The sequence below is a fragment of the Miniopterus schreibersii genome (genome assembly GCF_964146895.1).
Source record: "Miniopterus schreibersii genome assembly, chromosome: 8".
NCBI lineage: Eukaryota > Metazoa > Chordata > Mammalia > Chiroptera > Miniopteridae > Miniopterus > Miniopterus schreibersii.
In genome coordinates, this window is record NC_138109.1 from 10,563,299 (window position 1) to 10,586,721 (window position 23,423).

At 49.8% G+C, this 23,423-nt stretch overlaps 1 protein-coding gene and 1 long non-coding RNA gene across 11 annotated transcripts in view; one reads left to right on the forward strand and one right to left on the reverse strand.

The window, feature by feature from the left end:
• CDA (cytidine deaminase) lies at positions 1–21,272 on the reverse strand. 2 transcript variants are annotated; one of them, XM_081144468.1, is made up of 4 exons: positions 20,851–21,272; positions 7,291–7,402; positions 2,288–2,345; positions 1–496 (listed from the first exon to the last, which is right to left on the reverse strand). In XM_081144468.1, exons 1-4 carry the CDS (start codon positions 21,002–21,004, stop codon positions 380–382), a joined length of 441 nt encoding a protein of 146 aa, XP_081000594.1. In that variant the 5' UTR covers positions 21,005–21,272; the 3' UTR covers positions 1–379. The 2 variants fall into 2 exon arrangements, with proteins under 2 accessions (XP_081000594.1, XP_081000595.1); XM_081144469.1 differs by lacking the exon at positions 20,851–21,272 and adding an exon at positions 7,478–7,792.
• The window catches only part of LOC308560510, a 12,373-nt gene continuing 7,375 nt past the window's right edge, over positions 18,426–23,423 (forward strand). For all 9 annotated transcript variants that reach the window (XR_013999337.1, XR_013999338.1, XR_013999339.1 and 6 more), the window contains exon 1: positions 18,426–18,542. This is a non-coding gene — a long non-coding RNA (uncharacterized lncRNA). The remainder of the gene's footprint in view (positions 18,543–23,423) is intronic.

Genomic DNA, 23,423 nt, shown 5'->3' on the forward strand with positions numbered 1-23,423 from the left:
CAGACTGTGCCGTGATGTTTATAATTAGAAAAGTCGCTGGGAACAGGGTAGAACCTCAGGAAGGGGAGTGGGGAAGAAGTCCAGACTTGGCTGGGATTTTAACGAGGGCCAGTGGGAGAGAAAGGAAGGAATGGGGTGCTCTGGTCTGGGGAGGAGGCGTAGGTTACAGGGAGGGGCTGAGGCCCAGGCTAGAGTGAGACCCTCTGTCACTTCAGTAGAAGACCTCAGTGTTTGAGTGTCATTGGAAAAGTCACCTCTGCCCAGCCCCTGTGGGAGTCCCAGGTCTGTGAGCACGTCTTCATGAAGTTCTCCGGGCAGCTGTCCCCTTAAGCCCCTGCGGGAACCCGGGCTCTCCCAGGCGGTGGGCAGTCTCCATCTATCACTGGATCTTCTGCAGGTCCTCGGGCCCGAAGGAGGCAGGCAGCAGGTCCTGGACTGTCCTGACAACATAGGTACCATCTGGCTTGGTCATGTACACAGTCCAGTTGGTGCCAAACTAGAAAAGAGGCAGAGCTAGCGTGAGGGAGGCAGTGTTGCTGAGGGGTTAGGACAGACCTGGGTCTGAGTCTGGCTCTCCCTCTTCCTATCTAATGTTCCTCTCTGTGCCTCAGTTTTCTCATCTGTAAGATGGGAATCAGTTACAGCTGGCTCGTAGAGCTTGAGGGAGGAGCCAATGAAAGATGGCATGTCAAGCAGTCAGCACAGTGCTTAGCACATTGTTAATGGGCAATAAATGTAATTATGGACTCACCCAGGGCTTTATAAGAACAACATCTAACCCCTGGGGTGGCCGCCTTCTCCCGCTATGACAAAGAACAGCTAACGCCTGCTTCCCATCCTTACAGCACCTCGGCTGCTGCTCACAACCACGAGAAGTTGCACACCGGCCTCCTTGCACACCAGCTCTTGCACCTGCGTGATTTCATTCTTTACCCTTTGAGGTAAGTGCTATTATCACCCCCATTTTACAGATAAGAAAACTGAGGCTTAGCAGGTCATGTCAGCAAAGCAGAATTTTAGCCCAAATCTGCCTCCCCATCTTTCTCTTACACTGTCAGGAGCTAACCACTTGCTTGCTGTGACCTCAGACAAATGATTAAGCTCTCTGGGTCTCAGTGTCTTATTCTGTGAAACGGTGTCCGAGACAGAATGTGCTAGGAGGAAGGTAGGTGGAGAGTCAGCTCGGCTGTGGTGTAATGGAATGAGTCCTGGAGCCAACGGAGCGGGCTCTGCCCGACCAGGAGCAGTGAGAGTTACAGGTGATGGTGTAAAGCGCCTATGCGCAGTGCCCGGCACATAGTAAATGCTCAGTTATTGGAAGCCATTCCTACTGATGGCTCAAAGGTGCTTATGAACGCTCAGGTTCGCAAGCCTGCTGTTTCCATGCTTCTGTCTGAACCTCCAAGTTATTACCAGGCACAGTCAGTCTTCTGGCTTTTTAAAAGGCATGTGCTCGGCAGGCTGCGCCTGAGGGTATGGATGAAAGCGAGTTTTATGGATGAAAGTTGAGTGAATGTAAGTGCCAGGTCCCTGGCCCCCAAGCTTCATCTCTTATTGTTAGCATTTTGCTTTCAGTTTTGCCTCTCCCCACTTCAGCCTTTTCATTTGCCTTCTCTCGTTTGCCAACATCTAATCTGTTTGGAAAAAATGGCAATGAGCAATTGGACCGAGTCAGGCCTCAGGAGCCGGGGAGCTGATGTCCTGATGTGGTTTCCTTCTATGGCATTGGACTTGAGTGGAGCTGGGCAGCCATTCTGCCCCTTGAAAGTGTGATGAAGAGTCCATACTGTGAAATCAATGCCTTTGTGGTTGGGCCAAAGCAGCCAAAGACAATATGTGAATGAATGGGTGAGGCTGCGTGCCAATAAAACTTTATTTAGAATAAATAGCTGCAGGGTCTGATGACCTTTGACCCTGATTTAGAGTAATTAGCTGCTGCCCCTTCCGTCCCTCATGACTCCTTTCTCTGCATTCCTTTCTCTGAAGCCCTCCTCACTCTCAGAAACTCTGTTTATTTTTTATGTTCCTTGTATTGTTTGTCTCCTGCGCTAGACTATAAACCCAGTGAGGGCAGGGCCTGGCCTAGCTTTGCACGGCCGTCTCAGTGAGTATTTGCTGAATGAAAGAATAATTCCCAGTGACTCATGCAAGCTCGGGAAGGCCTTTGGAGTCAGCCAACCAAGCAAACAGGAGAGTAGCTGTCTCCTGGCAGCTTGGCTGCGCTCCCACAGCCTGGGGAAAGCGGGAGGCTTCCAATTTACATTCTAGAAGAAAGAGAGCTGCTTACCTCCCTCATGACTTGCCTGCAGGCCCCACATGGTGAGATGAAATCATCTTGCAGGTCACTGGGGAAGTAGAGAATCACACATGGATCAGTTTTTCCTGAGACACGAGGACAGTGGCTAAGATTCAGGGCCCCTTCAGATTACGTCAGCCTCTGCTGGGCAGCTCCTGACTCACAGATGTGCTGTGCCCTAGAGGCTGAGAAGTGGGGCTTGGCCGCTCTCATACTGCAAAGGCGAGGCCATGGGCAGGGCCATTATTTTCATGAGGGCGTTTAATAAACATTTAGTGAGCACTTGCTGTCACCCACACCCTAGGGACACAAAGGTTAAGAAAAATTTGTCTCTGGCCTTTAAGAGATTGCTCAGCCCAGTAGGCAACATAGAAAACTGTCATCTTAAGCAAAACGTAGTAAGAATGCATGATAAGAGGGGGAACATCTCTGCCTGCGGAGTGCGAGAGAATGTTTTATGGAGTAGGTGGCATTCGGCCTGGGCCTTGGAGGAAGTGTAGAGTTCATAAGTGACCATTAGTGAGCACCTACCATGCTCTGTATCGGGCCCTCAACATACATTATTTCTTTTAATTCTCAGTATATAACCTGAGTATCAGATGACCATTTTATCTGCAAGAAAACAGGTTCAGTGAGATGAAGTAACAGGTGCTATTCTGAGGCCCTGGTTCTTCTTTAAAATAAGAAAATAGTATGTGCACAGGCCCCGAGGCATGAAAGAATTAAAATGCATGTGAGTCAAAGAGAAAACTGGGCTCCTTGCATTTGGGGAAGTCTGGAAAGAGGAGTTTACAGCCAAGGGGTTGTCTCTCAGAATTAAGGCACCTACAGGCAGCCCTCCAACTCTGAAAAGGATAAAGGATGGTGCTTAAAGTAAGTGGATTTAACTGTGGGAACCTGCTGGAGCCCCAGAGGTTAAGCCGGCAGCCACCGTCATCCTTGCTCTCCTGGACCCACAGCTCTGTGATGTCTCTGGAAGATGACAAGATTCCAAAGTTGGTTCTCGGTCAGTTCCTCCTTTTTCTAACTACATGTGACTTTGATCAAGTCATTTTAACCCATGCAAGGCTTGCTTCTTTGCCTGTAAAATTGGGGGATTAAAGTTATCCACTTTGTAGGAGTGATAGAAGATAAAATGAGATAAGGTGTGCGAAGGACTTTGTAAACTTCAGGATGCTATGCAAGTATTGTCATTGCCTGTACTAATGACCAGGCACACAGTCCTTTCCATATATAAGCTCCATCATAACTTTAGTACCTTATCATCTATGGTTTTATTATATACTATGTGCTCTATATACTATTTTCTGACTAATTTATCTTATGGTATATTAATGATTGTTATATTGTTTAATATGTGTCCAGACTGTGCCCGCAAAGCACTCTATAGGATTATTTCATTTTAATAGGCAAATGTTTATTGAGCACCTGCAAAGTCCAGGCACTGATGTTGCTGGGGATACAGCAGTGAACAAAATAGGCAAAATTCACTGCACAATGGAATCTTTGACTAGTGAGAGGAGCCAGATAACCAACCAACCAGCCAGCCAGCCAGCCAGTCAACCAGCCAACCAGCCAGCCAGCCAGCCAGCCAGCCAGACAGCCAACCAACCAACCAACCAACCAGCCAGCCAGCAGCCAGCCAGCCAACCAGCGAGCCAACCAGCCAACCAACCAACCAACTCACCACCCAACATGTACCAAGTGGAGATAGAGGTAGATGCTATGACTTGAATAAAGCAGCTGAGGGGAGAGAGAATGGTGGTTTGCTATTTTGTTTTATCTTCATGAAACTCCCTTTTCTATGTGAAGATTCAGTTAACGAAAATTCCTGCTTCACGAAAATGTGGGTCCTGTCTGAGCACACTCCCTCCCGGCTTCAGAACAAAAGCCCCTGGGAACGTGAGAGGGTAGGGACCCCTGCCCAGGATGCACACTGAGCCCCACGAACCCCTGTGATTACCAGGTGACAAGAGTTGCAGCCAGAGCCTCTCATAAGCTTTGAAGGTTAGGCTCTTGTTCAGTTTTTCTTTGTTTCACACATGTTGACCTAGAGCCTGCTCTATGCTAGGCGGGCATGAGGCAGGAGCGACAAAGGCCAACTGGAGAATCCCTGTCTTCAGGGATCCCACCACCTGGAAAGGGAGGTAAAATCTGCACATGTAAATGCCTTATCACTGACGGACTGTGGTCAGGGCCGTGGGAGAGGTGCTCTGAGTGAAATTCAGCCTCCCTTCCATGGCCTATAAAGCCCTGTATGATCTGGCCCCTGCTAAGCTCACCACTTCCTTTCTCAGTCTCCTGACATGCATGGCCCGCTATCCAATGGTCAACTTATTGGACAAGGTGACCTGCATTAGGATTTTCAAGGGGGGTGGGGAAAGTATGAATTCCACTGGGAAGTTGGATTGGGCCTAGGGTTCAAAAGTCACAAGATGGTGCCTCGAGGCAGCATACCTCTGCGAACTTGGAGACAGCCTGGGAGTAACAACTGTTTACACTTAACATCGCAATCCTCTGTGCCAGGCACTGTGCTAAGGACCTTACATGCTTTAACTCATTTAATTCCCTAACAACCATGCAATATAGGGGCTATGTAGGTACTTCTGTTATCTGCATGTTACAGATCGTGAAAGGTGACATGACCCGCCCAAGGTCACAGAGCTGGTAAGTGGAAGAATCAGGATTTGAACCCAGGATCCGTGGACTCTGCCTCTGGTAGTTTTGGACCTCGCAGAAGGAGTGATAACACTAAAACAATGGTGTTAATTTATTGCACACTCTGTGCCAGGAATTGATGGAAGCCATTTCCCGGGTCTAGACAATAGGCCACTGGGTACTCCCCCACTTTACAGATGAAAAGCCGGGCTCCAGTGTTGAAGCAACGTGCCTGAGGGTGATCCTGGAGCCCGATTTGAGGCCAGGTCTCAATAACGCCTGAGCCTGGGCTTTGAACCATTACTCAATCTTCCTGCCTGCCAACAGCAAGAATTAAAAGCTTGAAAGAACAGGCACCCCAGAGCGAGCTGGGTGCCTCCCTCCATGCTGTTCCAACTCTCTCCCTCTCCTGCCTGGGCCGGCACCGAGGGCTTCCTGTGGTTCATGCTGACCTTGATCACACAAGAGGCCACGCTTATCAGAGTCGACAGGCTGGAAACTCATTGACTTTAGTGACTGCAGCTGGGACCCCGGGGGACAGGCTTATCTCTCCATTAGCAAAATCCCATTCTGGGCTCTGCTCTCTCTATCTTCTAGATCTCAAGGGGCTCTCAGGCTGCTCACAGTCGTCAGTGTTAACAAGGGAGCCGGCGCTTCCATCCATCCTCTAAATCCATGCTCTCGATTTAACAAATCATTAGCGCAATAATGACTATTTCTGGCTGGTGCAGGCTGAATACCGGGAGTGGGGCAATCAGGTACTGCAAAAATGCAGGTTTTACGTAAATAAGGATATTTGCTAATCGTCGCTAGCCAGCCCCAGTCATGTTTAAACGTAATGACAAGAGAAAAAGCCTTTTACTCTGGACAGAGCAGGGCTAAGGCGCCATTAACCTTTTGTTGGCTTTGGCCTCCTTTCCCCTGGAATTTCATTATTTTCTTGGATCAGCTTTGAAATGGAGTTATTTTCCACCCCTCTTTATTTTCTTTTATAAAGTATAATTCACATCCTGATCTCTGTTCGTCTGCACAAAATGTTCCCAGCACAGCCTCATTTATTCCTCCCAAAGCGCAGGGAAGCCAGGAGAAGCCTCGGTCACGGGGCGGACTCTGGAAGCTGGGGCCCTTCTCCATGAGTGGCTCCAGTGACTCAGGAAAAAACCTTCAGTAACCTGGTCCACTTGCGTCCAGACCGAGGCCAAGTTTAGAATCTTATAAAATAAACGGGGGGCTTGTTTCTGTCATATGCTCCCCCCTTCCCCAGTGTCCTTGCTCCAGGTCTTTATGTTCCTGCCAGAAAGGTCCTGCAGCTTCACCACGATGGAGATAATTCACTGAAAGACCAGCACTCGGTCAGCCATGCAGTTTCTTTCCCACTTCATTTTCCCGGCACGATTAATTTGCTAAGAAAACTCTCTCATAGACAATGCAAAGGTACACACGTGAGCAATTCACCATTAAATCAGAAGCTTGATGGGATCCAAATCAGTAAAAGAGCCCATTCACGTGCTCAAATCCCAAAGCCACTGAGTCTGGGCCCAGGGCCGACAGGAACTCAGCGCCCCCCTTTGAGGGTGTGCGTGTGGGAGCGGTGACATTTACGTTAGGGCCCGCAGAGGGTGCCGACCAGTGCTCTCGTTAGCCAGAATCGGGCTGGAATCTGATTAGTTGCAACCATAACCCGGGTGTATCTGGCTGTCACCCCAGCTTGTTTTATATCCTGATTCTTGGCACCTACAGGTGAGTGTTGTCAAGTGCAAGAGTCAACTTGCACAGTGACGGATCCCAGTGTCAACTCAAGGAGAGCAGGGAAGAGTGTTGGACCTCCTGGCGCAGCGTGGCGCAGCGGAATGAGCCCTGGGGTGAGACTCTAGAGATCTGGTTTTGTCCCGGCTCTGCCACTAACTCCCAGGAGAGTTGTTCAACCTCTCTGGGCCTCAGTTGCTTCAGCTGTGAAATGGGGGTAGTGACCAGGGAGTCTAGGTGGCCAGGTGATTTTTAGGTCCCTCCAGCTTTAGGTTTCTATGCTGCTTTTCTATTGCATCTGGGAGGGATTCTGTTGTACTTTGTGCTGTTATTAGAACCCAAAGACGCCTGCCCTTGTCTTAGGGGTGCCTTGGTGGTATACCTGCTCTGTAGGCTCTCCAAGGGCAGAGTCCATTTCTTATTTACCTCTTTATCCTCAGCACTCAGCCCAGAGTCCTCTATAGTGCCTGGCACATAGGAAGTGTAGAATAAACATGTATTAGATGAATGAATGGATGAATGACAGGTGCCCGGTGGATGTTGGCTGAGTAGATGAAGGAATATGCCTGTGACCCGGCTTGCCCACTCACCTGGCAATAGCAATTGCCCTGAAATCTTTGTACCCTTCTGAGATGGCCTTCTGGATAGCAGTCCGTTCAGCACAGATGCCCAGCGCGTAGCAGGCGTTTTCTATGTTGCACCCTGAGAAGAGAGGAGAGCCCAGTGGTATTTCCAGCAGAATCACTTTCTATCGCAGGTACTGAGTAAGAGGCTTACCCCATTCCAATGCAGGGAGGGACCAGTTATCCGAACAAGATGGGGAGGAGAGGGCAATTTGACCCAAAACATGGGAAGACTCTGTGACCCACTGGTACAGTGGCCCTTCCCAAGAACCTCCCACTCTCATCACTTACCCAGTGCCCCCCTCTTGAAGCCAGCCTAGGAGCAGGGGCAGGATAACAGGGCAAGTTAACCAGTCTCATCTCCCCAGCAGACATCAAGGCCAAGGGAGATGCCGAGGCTTAAGAAGGGGAGCACAGCCCCCAGCCCTGGATCTGAGACAGAAGCCACTGAGGTGGAGAGGTGGGGGTGGGGGACAGGGTTTCTGATAGAAAGATTAGGCCTGTGCAAAACTTTCGGTGCTGGTAAGCTATCAGGGTTCAGCCAAGCTCTCTGTGAGTTGTTTCGCAAAACGAACCATCAAAATCAACAAACTAACAAACAAAACACTGGCCAGCTTTGCAAAAGGTATCTGTGATTGCACAAGTCTAAAGCAATCCCCAGTTCTCTAGTGGGAGGTGGGGTGCTAAGGTGGCACAGCCCACAGTCGGGGAGTCCTCCCCAGTGTCCCTCTCAAGGGTGTCCCTGGGGGACAATGGATAAAACAGGTTGGCTGGCTAAGAAACTGACCATTGTCAAGGAGGTGAGACCACGAGCAAATGGCACCGGGCCTGGGCTTTCCCTGCCCATCAGGACGTGTGGCTCTTCATAGCTCGTCCTTCTTGTGGCAGAGGTGCAGTGTCCCAGTATTAATTTCCTCCTTGTCGTTAAGGAATGCAAGTGACTTCCATTCCAGGGAGGCAGCCATAGCCAGGCAGCTAGAGGCTGTATTTCCTAGACTCCCTTGCAGCATAGTGTGGCTATGTGACTAAGTTTTGGCCAATGGGGTGTGGCCCAAAGGGAGGTGGGAAACTTCTGGATCACATATTTTTGTGAGGAGATTGCTCGTTTACTTCCTTTGCCCCTCCACATGCTGGCAGGGGGTGAGACGCCTGTGACCATGTGATTTACTGTCATAGGGGCGGAAAGGCAACAAAACAGAAGGAATTTGGAGCGAAGCTGAGTTGCCTCATTGCCCTGGACTAGCTGCCTACTTTGAATTGTTATGTGAGAGAAAAGGGGTTTCTGTCACGTCTGAGTCACTGTATTTTGGGATTTTCGTTACAGCAGCTTAACCTATACCTAACTCATACAGAAATTTATGTTCAAAGTGAGATGCAGCTTTAACAAAAACATCTAAAATATGTGGCCTCGGCCTGGCAGTTGGGCGACGTGAAAGAGCTGCAGACACAGCCAGGTGGAAAGCTGGAGTGGTTGCTGCTCTGTAACATGTTATTTGAAACGCCTCACCCTGTAATAACCTGGAAGGCAGACCATGTAATCTACCGCTGGGATCTCTCCGCTTGGCACCGGGAATCAGCCCTGTGGCAAAGCTCTGATTAAGGGGCCATCTTCTCATCTGCTTCGGGGGCCTCGAGGTAGCCACCGCTAAAGTGAGGCTGCAGGGATGGGCCAGGCAGGGAGGCCAGTTAGTAAAATAAAGAAGAGCTGGCAGGCTTAACAACTATCCCCAGAAAGGGTTGTTGAGGGTGGTACTGCTGATAGGAAGCAGAAAGCGATAGGGAACAGACCAGAGGTTTCTAGGTTTTTGATAGACTTGCATAGCCAAAGAAGCCAAAAGTCCGGTCTCCGAAAGCCTGCGATTGTTCAATCCCCAAGAAACCCCTGGCCCCCAGGACTCCACCCTCAGAAGTGAGCCGAGAGCTGTGTGCTCCCGAGGAGGACATTCTCTCCAATACCCATTTCAGACGTGTGGCCAAGAATAATGTCAAGGGAGAGGTTCCCAGGCGGCCCCAGGGGGATCCTGTGGCAGAGACTGTGCCCAGTGTTCACTGTCCCAATAGAACCCTCTGGAGTTCAGCTGGCACGTGGCTACCCAGGTGGAGACTACATTTCCCGGCCTCCCTAGAAACTTCGGTAGTTTTAGCCAATGGGATGTGAGCGGAAGTAGTGGGTGCGACTTTTAGATGACTTTTTTTTTAATGGGAACATTGCTTGCTGCCTACTTCATCTCCCCTTTCCCAAGGGCTGGAACGTGGATGTGATGATGTGTGCCGGTTTTAAACATGTGGATTAAGACACCGCTCTGGGGCCCAGCCGGCGTGGCTCAGCGGTTGAGCATCAACCTAGGATCCAGGAGATCGCGGTTCGGTTCCTGGTCAGGGCACATGCCCGGGTTGTGGGCTCGATCCCCAGTCGGGGGCGTGCAGGAGGCAGCCGATCAACGACTCTCTCATCATTGATGTTTCTGTCTCTCTTTCTCCCCCTCTCCCTGAAATCAATAAAGACATATTAAAAAAAAAAAAGACACCGCTCTGGGGATAGCAGGGCAATAAGACAGAAGGAATCTGATCTCCCCAACAGCCTTGCAGAGCAGAGCAGTTCATATGCCCCGACTCTAACCCACCCCTGGTCTGTTAGATGAGAGAGAAATAAGCAGCCACCTTGTTCTAGCCACTGTCCTTGTTCCATTAACTTAGCCTGTTCCTTCTCTATCTCACTCCCTTCTTCTAAGTCTGAATCTTCATTGTGATTATGCAGCATTTTTTTTCCTCCTGTATTCATCAAATTTGCAAATCGTTTGGTCATTGCCTCTTCATATATTTTCCTCATATAATTTTCCGTCTCTTCATTATTCACCTTGACAAGTTAGGAGGTGTTACTCTAATCATTTAACCCATTAACATTATCATGATTCTCAGGATCACAGACATTCACATCCAACTGGTGGAGATGAGCGGCTGTCACTAGACAGCCCGCAACCCAGGCCCGGCTGGAGCCTCCCGCGGGGGAGGCGAGTATGTATGGAACGGCCGCGTGGTGTGGGTGGAATTCTCCTGTCGGGAAGAAGGCAGGTGTGCATACTGGTCCCCAAAGGGTAGACTGTAGTGAGCAGCTATTATTTTGACAATTTAGCACCGCTTCCTCCTTTTTCTCCCTGGGGAATGCCCCTCACCTCATTCTTTAGCAGGTAGTTCAAAAGGGAAGGGCCACCTTTTTATTGATCTAAGGGTGAGCACCCAACTCACACTGGGCCCGTCAGAATTATTCCCTGTGCAGGAACTTCAGTTTCTCTGAAACTAGGAGTGCGAGCCTGGGTCCTGCGGATGGCCTGGCTTCCATTCAGACGAGTGGATGAGAGATGAGATGAGAGATGTTTAGAAAAGGGCTGCCCTGGTGTAAGTTGCTCCTGGGGCTCAGCTACATTCCAACTCTTCCCACAGTTTATAGGAGCCAATACACCCTCCTTTTATCTAAAATAGTTTACGTGTGTTTCTATCATTTGCAACCATATAGAAATCAATACAGTTGGGATATAGGACAGGGAGTGATCAGGGAGCTGCAACCCTGAAAGCAGTGGTTAACATTGATTGAATGCCTACTGTGGCCAAGCATTCGTTCATATTCACTTGTGAGTTACTGTAGCTGGGATGACTGGCACCATATAGCTCAGCCTCTTAAGGTAGATCAGTGCAAGTTAAAAAGTGAATACATCTCTCTTGTTCCCCAGCTAGTCTCCCCAGATATCTCTCCTGATGCCCGCCTGAAGTGACTTTTTTTAAAAAAAAATTTTATTGACTGATTTCAGAGGAAGAGAGAGAGAGATCAATTTGTTGTTCCACTTATTTATGCATTCATTGGTTGATTCTTAATATGTGCCCTGACTGGGGATCGAACCCACAATCTTGGTGTATCAGGCCAATGCTCTAACCAACTGAGCTACCCAGCCAGGGCTGAAATGACTTGTTTTAATAGGCCCTAGCCTACCCATCCGTTCATGCCTCTCCCACCTTCGCTGACCTTTGACCTTGCTACATTTGACTTCTGCCTCCCCAAATTAAGTTCCCTGCCAGCCTTGCTTCCCACTGCCTGTCTAGCAACCCGCCCCCCCCCCCCCCAAGCCCTGCCTTCCTTGACTCTTTAATAGGGACACTTTCCCTACTAAATGTGATCACATAAATCTTGGATTTGGCAGATGCGCAGCTAAAGCAAATGGCCAGGTTACAGAAGGGCCAGTCTCTCAGGACAATTGCTTGTGTCTACATTTGATGCTCAGAATGCCCTCATATAGAGAAATCTCCCTTCACTGTGTGTAAAAATTGTAGTGGGCCAGTTAGAGAGAGATTGTTTTAGAAGGGAGAATTCACATGCCCCACGGCTCAAACAGAGCTGTATAGAAAGAGCCCTTAGATTCCATTTTGCCCTGGGACCCTGTGCCCTACTGGCTCTGAGGATTGGGAAATGGACTCAACCACCTTGAGACTCAGCGTCCTCATTTATAAAATGATGACGACAGTGCCTTCCTCATAGGCTTCTAATGAGAATGAGTTGAGATCATGCATGTAAAGCAACTAGCATAAAGTGTGGCACAGAGTGAGTGTTCAGCGGCTGCTGGCTGCTGCTATGAACTGCATGAAGGTCAAGGCTTTGGTACTGGTAGGCCTGCGCCACTGAGCTTCTGTTCCTTCTAGACAAGGTGTGACAGTCACTCTGTTTTTGCCCTTCAGGCACTCTGAAATCTTTTCCATGATTACAAGGTTCTACGTATTCTGCTACCAACCTGCCTACCTCTTGGACCTAATCTCCTTTTGCTCTCCAGGCCCATTGACTTTCCAGTTGTTCCCCAAGGATGCCAAGTACTCCCCTGCCACAGGGCCTTTGCACTTGCTCTTCTCACTACCTGGAACTCTCCTTTCTATGCACATGGCTCTCCTTACTCAGGCCTCTGTTCAGATGTCACCTCCTCAGAAAAGCCTTCTTGATCAGCCTATCTAAATTGCCTCCTTACCCCACTGCCTCCAACTCTCTCAATCCATTTTTCCTGCATTAATTTTCTTCATAGCACTTCGCACCGCCCTGAATAAGTATCTTTGTTATCTAATTCTGCCAAGATAGCTTCAACTTCCTGTGGGCAGGGACTTGTCTACGGTGTGCATTGCACTATGCGCAGGCCTGGAACAGTGTAGCCAGTGAGGTTCTCGGTTACTTATCATCAGATGAGTAGAATTTCCCACTTCAGAGATACAAAGGAATAACTGCATTTGGGACCTCTAGCAAGTTTACGGCTTGCTTTAAGAAAAAGAAAAGAGGAAGGTGGCCCTGGGCCATGTACTACAATCCTGAAAGGCCAGACAATTTGTTTTGCTTCCTTAAGCCCAGAAAACAGGCCATGACCTATCCAGGCAGACCAGCTTTAGTCCTGGTGTTGCCTTCGCTTGCTCTGAAACACACATGGGAGGCGGGATGGTGCCAAGTGAGGAATCCATAATTACAAGATTGAACCGAATAATACTATGATGATAGTGCTATTATTGCTAATTGCTTTCCTTTATTATTGTCTTTTATTGCTTTTGAGATGCAATGAGTAGTTTCTCTTGCTCCCCACCCGGGTTTCCCAACCATGTCCCCAATGCCTTCCTGAACTGACTGTCCTTAAACATGCCTTTGCTGACCCATCCACTCCCACCCCTCCCACCTTTGCTGACCTTTGACCTTGCTGCAAGTTAGGCACTTGCAGGAACATTTTATCTGCATTATGTCATTGATCCTTTTAACAACTCTGTCAGGCAGATACTACTGTAACCCCATTTTACAGAAGGTAAAAAAAGGCTGGTGGCTGGGGGCCAGGACTCTCACATCCTGGCCTATGTGATACAAAGGACTCTTCTCTTTCTCTATGGCATTTCGGTGAGGCCTTGTTTTGAAGTGGTTTGGTGTTTAAGGCAGGGCTGGGGTCTTATATCAGCAAGATATCAGTAAGGAAGGAAATTCACCAACAACGAGGTGGTTCCAACCCAGCCACCTAGAGAAGAGAGCAGTGCCAGAGAGCACGGTGCCCACTCCCTCTGCTAAGGTTAGCATGGTGGTTCTCCCACTCCAGCAAGTGGGTGTCAGCATCCTCTGAAGGACTTCTCAAAACAGATTTCTGAGCCCCAGCCCTCAAGTTTCTGCTTCAGTAGGTATAGGTTCGAGCCCAAGAATTTAGAATTTCTAACAAGTTCCCAGGAGGTGCTGAAGCTTGGGGGGGGGTCGCATCTGCGACCACATTTGACATTCACTGGACTAGAGAAATGTGATGTCCATGTGCTTGAAATACTACACTCTTTCCATGTTTGCTTCCCTCTATACCACAAATGTGACACAGTTTTAAGGAGGAATTATATTCTAACCCAACTATAGAGTTAGGGGTAGGGGGTGAGTGAAGCTCTTCTTTGTAATGAGCCTCCTTTGAGTGACAGTGGAGAGGGCCAATGGATGAGCCTGGGGTTCGCAGGGGTGGGGAGGGTGGGCAGGGCTGTAAGGAGAAGCAGCCTGTTAGGGAAGCCACCTTTGACTCTCCTGGCAGTGCTATGGGTGGGGCGTCAAAGAGTGGTCTCAGAGGAGAAAGGGAGCCTAGGGAGGGAATCAGGAGGGCAGGGGTTGGTGGGGGAGGGGTGAAGAGATGAACGAAGGATCAGATTTAAGGTTAAGCCAAGGCAATGGACTAGAACATCCTTAAGTGTCTCTTTTTATGTGGTTTATTCCTCCCAGAATTCCTTATAGATGACCCAGTGAAGTGACTTTTCCCCTAAATGACAGTGGCACATATAGAATGCTGAAGTTCCTTTAGAGAGAGGAGGAAAGGGAGCGAGAGACCACTGTCCCAAGGACATGAGCTGAAGAAGAGAACCCCCCCTTCCCTTGGGTGGTGCCAGCAAAGAGTAGACCTCCATGATTCCCCTCTGCCCACCTACCATGCAGCGTTCCCCAAACACCGCTGAGCGCTGCCACGTGGGAGGCCCAGGGCTCACTCTGTCTCCCCTTCTCTTTGTGTCCTCCCCTTCCTTTCCCCTCAGCAGTCCTTTCTTCCCGGTGAGCTCCTCTTCTCTGCGCAGCTCTCCCACAGCAACCACAGAAGGTAATTGTAGTTATTAATTACCATCCTGGCGGCCCATCTGCGAGGGGCACAAGGCCCTGGCCAGGGTTGGGAGTAATAGAAAAATGATCATTACGAGATCATGACAGCAAAGCTATCTTTGCAGCCAGAATTGCTTTTGAATTGGATGGGACATCAGCTGCCTCTGAGGGTATCAACTCCATAGGCCAGTCTTTTGTGCAGCTGGGTGAAGTCACAGAACTGGGCAGACTTGTCCCTCTATAAGCTATAAACTCAGTGTCTTAATTCAACTGTGCCCTCTCTGCCTCCTAATCCTCTCCGATTCACCCCACGGTGCCGGTTTCCTCTCATTGTTCCAGGTTCCCTCCTCTCCATGCCCTGCCTCACTGCCATCTACCCTCTCTTTCATCTTAATAAGGAGGTCCAAGGTCTCTGGGAAATGCCTTCTGTTTTCCCCCCTCTCCTCAGCACAACTATCTGTCGCCTTCTGCATATCTACCCTGTAGCAAGGGGCAGCGGAAAGAGCATGGCATTTGGAATCAGATAAAACTGAGCCTCAGTTGTCTTGTTTATAAAATGTGGTGCATTTGGCTACTGGTTTGCTTTGCTTGGCACCTCTACACTCCTTCCTATGGTAACAGCCCCCCCCCCAGAGGAGGGGTATGTGAATTAGCTGGCCCAATCACACTGCCCCATCCTGACAACAGTGATTGGCTCTGGAATGTGCACGTGATTTGAGATGGACCAATCACGGCCCTTCCCTGGAATTTTTACATTTCGAGCTAGTGGGGAAGTGTTCTTTCCTCTCTGCTTTTGAGGCTGTAAGAATGTAAACCAGAGGCTCTCTGCAAACCTGCTTGCTCCCTGATGCCTGGAGGAAGTCCACCTGCAGGATTAGAGAAAGAAACCGGCAAACACCCAGAAGGATAAAGAAGGGCATGGTGACATTTGAGTTCTTGATCCAGCTGTTCCTGAAACAAGATCTACCATTGCCCATTATAGTTCTGGTTGGTTTCTGTCATTTACAACCGAAGTGTTCTAACTAATGCATGTGACATTCATTGTCCAAGTGTTGGCTATGACATTATAAGAGAGCTTCCATGCCAAGTGCTTAATGAATGCTCAATCCATTGTATCCAGTAACATTGCTGCTGGTCCTGTCCACCATGTTCCCAGCACAATCCAGCTCTGCCTCCAGTCCCCTACCTCAGTCAGTGCCTTATCAATAATTCCTCTGAAAATCCTAGAACCACATTCCTTTCCTTTCTTTCTAATACGGCCCATCCAAGGCGTGGACCATTTGCCCCATACAATAGCTCTCAGATCTCTCCTTCCTCTTCATTCCACCTGGTACTGTTTTGGTCTGTGCCATTCATTCATGTGTTCACTGAACCTTAACTGAGGACCTAGTCTGTTTATCATTTTTTTTTTTTTTTAAGAAAGAGGAGAAGGGGGAGAGAGAGAGAAAGAGAAATAGATATCAATTTGTGTTCCACTTATTTATGCATTCGATTGATTCTTATATGTGCCCTGACTGGGGATCGAACCAGCAACCTTGACATATCGGGACAATGCTCTAACTAACTGAGGTACCTGGCCAGCGCTAAGGACCTATTCTAGGTTAGGCAATGTGATGACACTGTGGACAGGACAGCAAACAAGATAGACATGGACCCCTGACACTCCTTTCTCTGCCCCAGCCACCCTTGAGTACCTGTCAGACTAACTGTCCTCAAACACCGGTTTCACGTTACTCTTCTCCTTAATAACATTCCTTGACTCCTTATGTCCTACCTCATTAAATCTCAATATTTCTACTTGGCCTTCAAAATCCTCCACAACTTGCTTCTACATCATCATATTATCTTTTTCTTTTTTTTATATTACAGGAGGGCGAGGGGCAGCTGCAGACATTATGCTGACCTGTGCTGTCAAAGTCCCTCCAGGTTTCTCTCGCACGCAGTGTCATGTCATCATTTTCATCATACCGTCAACAGCAGCAGTAGAAACAGCCACCATTTGTGACCTTATTTGTGGGCCAGAAACTGTGTCAACCACTTTATAGGCATTAGCTCATTTTTAAAAAAATTTTATCTTTATTGTTGAAAGTATTACAGGTGTTCCATTCCCCCCCCCCAATTGACCCCCTCCACCTCGCTCCTACACCCTCCCCAGGCCTTCACCCCTTTATTGTCTGTGTCCATGGTTATGCATATAACTTCTTTGGTTAATCTCTTCCCATCTGCCACCCCCCTTCCCTCTTTCCTCTGAAATATGATCGTCTCTTGCATGCGTCAATGTCTCTGGATCTTTTAGTTCGTCAGATTCTTTTGTTCATTAGCTTCTTCTTAAAGAAGACCCTTCAACTTTCCCTGTGGTGCTGGTCTGGTGGTGATGAACTCCTTTAGCTTTTTCTTATCCCTGAAGCTCCTTATCTGACCTTCAGTTCTAAATGATAGCTTTGCTGGGTAGAGCAATCTTGGTTGTAGGTTTTTGTTTTTCATCACTTTGAATATTTCTTGCCACTCCCTTCTGGCTTGCAAGGTTTCTGTTGAGAAATCAGCTGACAGCCTTATGGGTGCTCCCTTGTAGGTAACTAACTGCTTTTCTCTTGCTGCTTTTAAGATTCTCTCTTTGTCTACCTTTGGCATTTTAATTATGATGTGTCTTGCTGTGGGCCTCTTTGGGTTCCTCTTGTTTGGGACCCTCTGTATTTCCTGGACTTGTGAGTCGATTTCTTTCCCCCGGTAGGGAAAGTTTTCTGTCATTATTTTTTCAAATAGGTTTTCAATTTCTTGATCTGTTTCTTCTCCTTCTGGCACCCCAATAATATGAATATTGGATCTCTTAAAGTTGTCCCAGAGGCGCCTTATACTATCTTCATATTTCTGGATTCTTTTTTCTTCTTGCTCTTCTGGTTGGATGTTGTTTGTTTCTTCATGTTCCAAATTGCTGATATGATTCTCAGCATCCTCTACTCTACTGTTGATTCCCTGTAAATTATTCTTCATTTCAGTTCGTGTAGCCTTCATTTCAAATTGGTACTTAAGTCATCGATGGTCTCACTTGTTTTCTTAATTGTCTTACTAATATCCTTGAGCATCCTTATAACCATAATTCTGAACTCTGTATCTGTTAGTTTGCTTGGATCTATTTCACTTAGTTCCTTTTCTAGAGATTTCTTCTCTTCTTTCCTTTGTGACATGTTTCTTTGCCTGCACATTTTAGCTGCTTCCAGGTGTTTGTTTCTAAGTATTAGGTAGAGCTGCTATGTATCCTGGAATTTGTAGAGTGGCTTTGTGTAGTAGGTGTCCTGGAGGGTCCAGTGGCTCAGCCTCCCCAGTTACCTGAGCTGGGCCTTCTAGGTGCTCCCCTGTGTGGGCTGTGTGCACTGTCCTGTTGTAGTTGAGCCTTGGTTGCTGTTGGTGTCACTGGGAGGAATTGACCCCCAGGCCAATGGCTGTGAGGACCTGCTGCAACTATAGCCAAAGAGCTGCTGTGCTGGAGACACCCCTGTGGAGCAGGATTTACTTCAGTGGGGCTTTGGTGTTCACCAAGTGCACCCGTTGAGTGTGTCACTCGTGGATGTGGTAGGGTTGTAATCCAGTGTGGTCAGGTCTAACCACCAGATGCATTGTCTCTGGGGCCTCCCAGGAGGTGCAAAGTCAGCCTGTGCCAGTGCCTTGCCGAGGGCCACCCAGCATGAGCTACACAGCAAACCGTAGTTGGCTGCTGCTTGTGCTGGGCTTGGCGGTGTCCAGGAGAGGCCCAGCTATGAGCCAGTGCAGCTGCCGCTAGTGCCAGGCCTGGGGCCGCTTATCAAGCTGTATGGGGCCTGCTGCTGCTTGTTTGAGAGATTTTAGGAAAGTCCTAATCATGAGGCTCCAGAGGCCACTTGCATAGGAAAGCCCCTGGAAATGGCCTGGATGAGTCTGCAGGGGGAGGGGCGGGGCCTCCGGGAATCACGGGGCGGGGCCAAAGGCGCGAGTCAGGTGCTGGCGATTCAAACATGGCGCCTGCCTGCCGGCTGTGTGCGGGGAGGACTCGCCAAAGGAGCCATGGCCTCCGCCAGCCCTTCTGCCTGGGAGGAAGCCGCCCTCCACCTCTCGCCCCAACTTCAGGCAGGTTAGTTCCTCCCCGAGTGTCCCGGGTCCTTTCAGGCTGCTGCCCGGCGCTGGGCTCAGAGGGAGCGTCCGAGTGAGTCCGTGCTGGGCCCTTTAGAGGAGCTGCCGGGGCTCCCGCAGCCTCCGCCACCCTCAGCCACAGTCCCCGCTGGTTTCACAGCCCGGAGTTGTGGGGATGTCTCTTCCCAGCCCTGGAGCCCTGGGCTGGGGGCCTGCTGTGGGGCTGGGACCCCTCACTCATTTGGGAAACCTCCGCCGCCGAGATGTCCTCCCAGGTTTCAACCTCGGCGCTGGCTGTGGGCCTGCGCGGCCCAGTCTCCAGGATTCAGCCCCAATCCGCCCGCGTCTCCGCCCCTCCTCCCGGTCTTGGTGCTGCTTCAGTTCCCTGGTTGTAGGGCTTCTGTTCATCCAGATTTCAGGAGGTTCTGAGTGATGGTTGTTCTGTATTTTAGTTGTAATTTTGATGTGGTTGTGGGAGGCGGCGGGTGCAGCTGTTACCTACACCGCCAGCTTGTTTCTTCCCGGCATTATCTCATTTAAAGACTCACAACCAGGGGGGAGATTCAGCACGGTCAGTGACCGATGCAGCACGGGGACTAACAGTCAGGGAGGACCTTGGCCGCCACACCGGCCCAGGCAAACTAGCCCTGTTCACAGCCATCCTAAAAGGTGGACATTAGCATCTCTGCGTGCAAATGTAAGCTGAGACTCAGAAGGGTCGAGGGTCTTGCCCAGGGACACACAGCTGGTAAACAGGATTCAAATCCAGAGCCTCCAACTTCAGAGCCTTCGGCCCATCCCAGAGGGGCTCCACCAATCCCCACGGCACAATCCTTTCTCTAGTGATACCAGGCCATTCCCTGCCATTTCAATAGTCTACGCGCCTGCTCCCCTCATTCATTCACTCCTGCAGTCATTGGCTGGGGCTCCCACTTTGAGCCTGTGCAAGAGGAGGGGACCTCCATGGGCGCAGGGACTTTGCCATTTCTGCTCACTGCGCTATCCCCGGCACCTATACATTATCTAGCGCACAACTGGTGCTTGGCAAATGTTTGCTGAATAAGTGAATCAGTGCAAGAATGAAGAGGGGGTGTGGAGGCGCTGGAAAGAATTGATGGCTGATTCCATGTTCAAGGCCCTGGTGCCATGGGGCAGTGCGTGTAGCAATGTTGTTTGTGGTGGTGGTTAATGTTCAACGCTCTTCTGAGCCACCAGGCCAGCCTGAATTTCCACATGACACTCAGAGATTCTTTATCCCCTACAGGGTAGCAGATGTGGGAGTTGGGGGAACTCTGGGTTCGAATCCCATCTCTGTGATCATGGGCACTTGGCCTTTATGAGCTTCTGTTTCCTTCTCTGCGAAGTGGCGCTGTAATAACTGCCTTGAAGGGTTGCAGGAGATGGGTAGCACTAGTCAGGGTCCTTTTGCACACCAGCACTCACTCAAGGTTACTTTCCCTGCTCAAAGATGTTTAAGACCCAGGTGGCTCATGAAACCCATGCAGAACCTCGAAAGACAAGAAATAGCATAGGAGAGCCCAGAAGGGGCACTACAGAAGGGGAGGTGTAGGCCCCCAGCTGGACTCAGAGCTGAGCAGTAGAGGCTGCTGGGGGTTACTGATTAGATAGATGTATAAGTGTGGGCCTCCGGTCCTTTAAATAGCTGCTGCCCAGCGAGAGGAGGATTCTAGGCAGCAGGGCTGGGCATTCCTTTCTGTCCCTCTGTGCCAGTTGTCATCTGCCCTCCGAGTGGTGGTGGAAATGGGAAGGGTGGAGGGGGCACGGCTTCCCTGCTACCTCCACACCACCCTCCCCACTGTCCTGAAAGAGAATACCCCTAGCTTAGCAAAAACAAGTTTGAGTGAGCTTTTCTATCAAACCACCAAACCAAAGAAAAAGAGCTTAGGGACAGAGTAGTGCCAACTCAGATTCCTGTCCCCATCTCCCCAGGCTGCCATTCATTGCTGGTCACTCAAACCCCGCCTGGCTTCTTTCCTCCAAGATCCTCTGCACCCTGTTAACAAGTCGTCCCACCTGGGTGCCTTGCTCCCCCACCCCCAGCGGTCCCCCAGCACGGCTTCCCAGTATTCTGAGAATTGAAAACAGGGAGATTTGAGCAGCACCTTCACCCCCACAGTCTGGGGCATTAGGCAGGCCAGGGGCTCATGGCATTACAGGGGAGGCTCAGCCAAGAGGGGACAGAGCTGGGCTCTTCTCTTCCGGAGCTCCCCGCCCCTTCCTGCTGACCCTCCTCTCGGCCCCCAGGCTGTCGCTTAGGGTTACCTTGGGGCTCCCTCTCTTGCCCTTACCGGAGAAGATCTTCCCGTCCCTGGTGAGGAGGGCGGCCCCCACAGGGAAGTGGCTGTAGGGACAGTAGGCAAATTTCTTGGCCTCCTGGGAGCAGAGCAGTAGCCGCTGGATATACTCGGGATCCAGGACGTAGGCAGGACACTCCTGGGCCATGTTGGTCCCTTGGGGTTAGCAGAGGAGCAGAGCTGGGAGCTTGCTGCTGGGCTGGGCTGGGCTGGGCCCCTGCTATAAAGGCAGCTCCTCCCCCTGCCTGCAGGCTCCCTGACGAACCTCTGGAGGTGCTGGGCGGGGCCAGGCAGGGAGTGGAGCCACACCCTACCCCCTGGTTTGGGGCCAGAGGATGTGGTGTGTGTCCCGTAATAGAAGGGCGTGACTGTGTCCACATATGTTTCACACTCTTTCTTGGAAACCAGTCTCACTGCTAACACACTGATGGGTGGGTGGGTGAGTCAGGGGACTGGTATCACTGTGTAGGAAGTGACTGTGGACACACATTCGTCGGGGAAGTGGCTGCTGGATGGGTCAGTGAGAGGTCTAGGAAGTCCAAGCTCCAAGGGTTGAAAACCCTGTTTGTTGAATGACATTTTCTCTCCTTCACTGAGGGAAGGGATGAAGCTGAAAGGGCAGGGCTGGGGCAGCTACACTGGTTTCCTGAGTTACAGAGTAAGACCAAGCTATTTCTTTATTTTCACCCGTTCTCCTTTCATCTCATCCCTGTCTCAACCCAGAATTTAAAAGTTTCTCAGCTGGAGGGAACCTTTGAGATCATCCCTCAGGCAAAACAAATATTGGGTTGGTGGTAAAAGAAATGGGTTTGTATCCGGGCTCCGCCACAATCCACATGTACCACTGCTGGCAGGGTACTTGGCCTCTCTGTGCCAGTTTCCTCCTCTCTGTGGTAGGGATAGTGATATCTCTGCTCTCCATCCTGGGATGATAGAAGAGCTCCAGCTTTGGCCTTTAGCAGACTCTAGTTTGAGTTCCAGTTCTGCATTAATTAGCCATATGAGCTTGGGAAGATAATACCACCTCTCTAAACCTCAGTTTTCCCATCTGTAAAATGGATGCGCTAATGATACCTCACAGAGTTGTTGTTAGGGTTGAATGAAATAATGTGTGTGCAGCAAACATGGTTGGAGGATCCTGGGAGGTCATGGCATGAGCACTCTTTGTGACTCCATGCTAATTGGATTATTGTCATTAAGTGACTTGGCCAGGATTACATAGGAAGGGCAGAACACCAGCTAGGGTGTCCAGAGGCATCCAAACATCCCCAGATCCCCAGCGAGGATTGAATCAGTGGCTTCTCTGAGGGCTTCTCTGAGGGGTTGGGGAAATGAGGCAACATCTCCATGTCCTGTACGCTGACATCTCTGTGTTCTGCAACCTGCCTCCTGTGTCCTGGCCTGGAGCTCTCAGCCACGTAGAGATTGAGCTGAGCCACTGTAGAGTTGGGCAAGTTTGGCTCATTTCTTCCTCCCCTTTCCAACCCCACTCCCTTCAGATTTCCTCCCCTTTCCACATTTCCAGTCCTCAGAGAAGCAGCTGGTTCCTGACCCCTGCTGTTGCATTTTCCTCCTGGATCTGTACCTTTGTTATCTAGACCAGCTTCCTGGATCTGAGGCAGGGCTGGCAAAGAAACCCGGGGGAATGCCCCCCTGCCTCTATCCCTGCACTTCCCAGGCACCACAAAAGCCCTTCCCTTATAGCTCCAGGAAAGAAAGTGAAGGATGTCCTGGGACCATGTGTGCCCGCTCGACATGGGAATAATTCTAAAGCTTTTGGGGGCCAAGTATAGTTACAGCTGGGAAGATGGTTATAGGGCCCTGCTGGCCAGCCAGGTCTGTCAGATACAACATGCAGCCCTGTCCCTGTCCCTTGCCCTGTCTTGACTCATGCCAGCTCAGCCCAGCCCTACCCAGGCCTGGATCTGGACTCCTTGGCTCCACAGTGCCAGGAGAACTTGGATCACCTGCAGGCTAATTGTGGCCTTTGGCACCTTCAGAGCTCTTTACCTGCACATGGTCATAAACGAGGACAGCGCCCATTGCAAACCCAGGGTATGTAGCTTGAGAGAGTGTGGTTCTAGAATCCTTATAGAAGGGGCTTGAGCCATCTGGATGGAAGGGGAGAGTGGGCCTAGAAACTTGCTTAGAAATAAGTTACGGATCAATAATACAACATTTTCTAAACATGCTTTAATTTCCACTCTACAGAAAATTAAGAAATTCGTTGCCCAGCTCAAAGGATAGGAACATCCAAGGAAGGTGTTTTGAGTGGTGGTGGAGATTGTCAAGGCCCTGAAGTCCTCCCCATCCCCACCCCCAGCCCTTTCCTCTGTGAGAAGAACCACCCAGAGTCCCTGTGTCAGAGCTTAGGTACCACTCATTTGCTTACTTATTCAATGAACAGTTACTCATGATAGTAGCTCACTCTTGTTTAGATTCTTCCATGTGCCAGGGCCTTTGCTAAATGCATGATTCGAATTACTTCATGTAATCTTCTCCCTAAGGTAGATACTGGAGAGGTTCGTTAAAATCTCCAACTCAACTGTTCATTTTATATATATGTG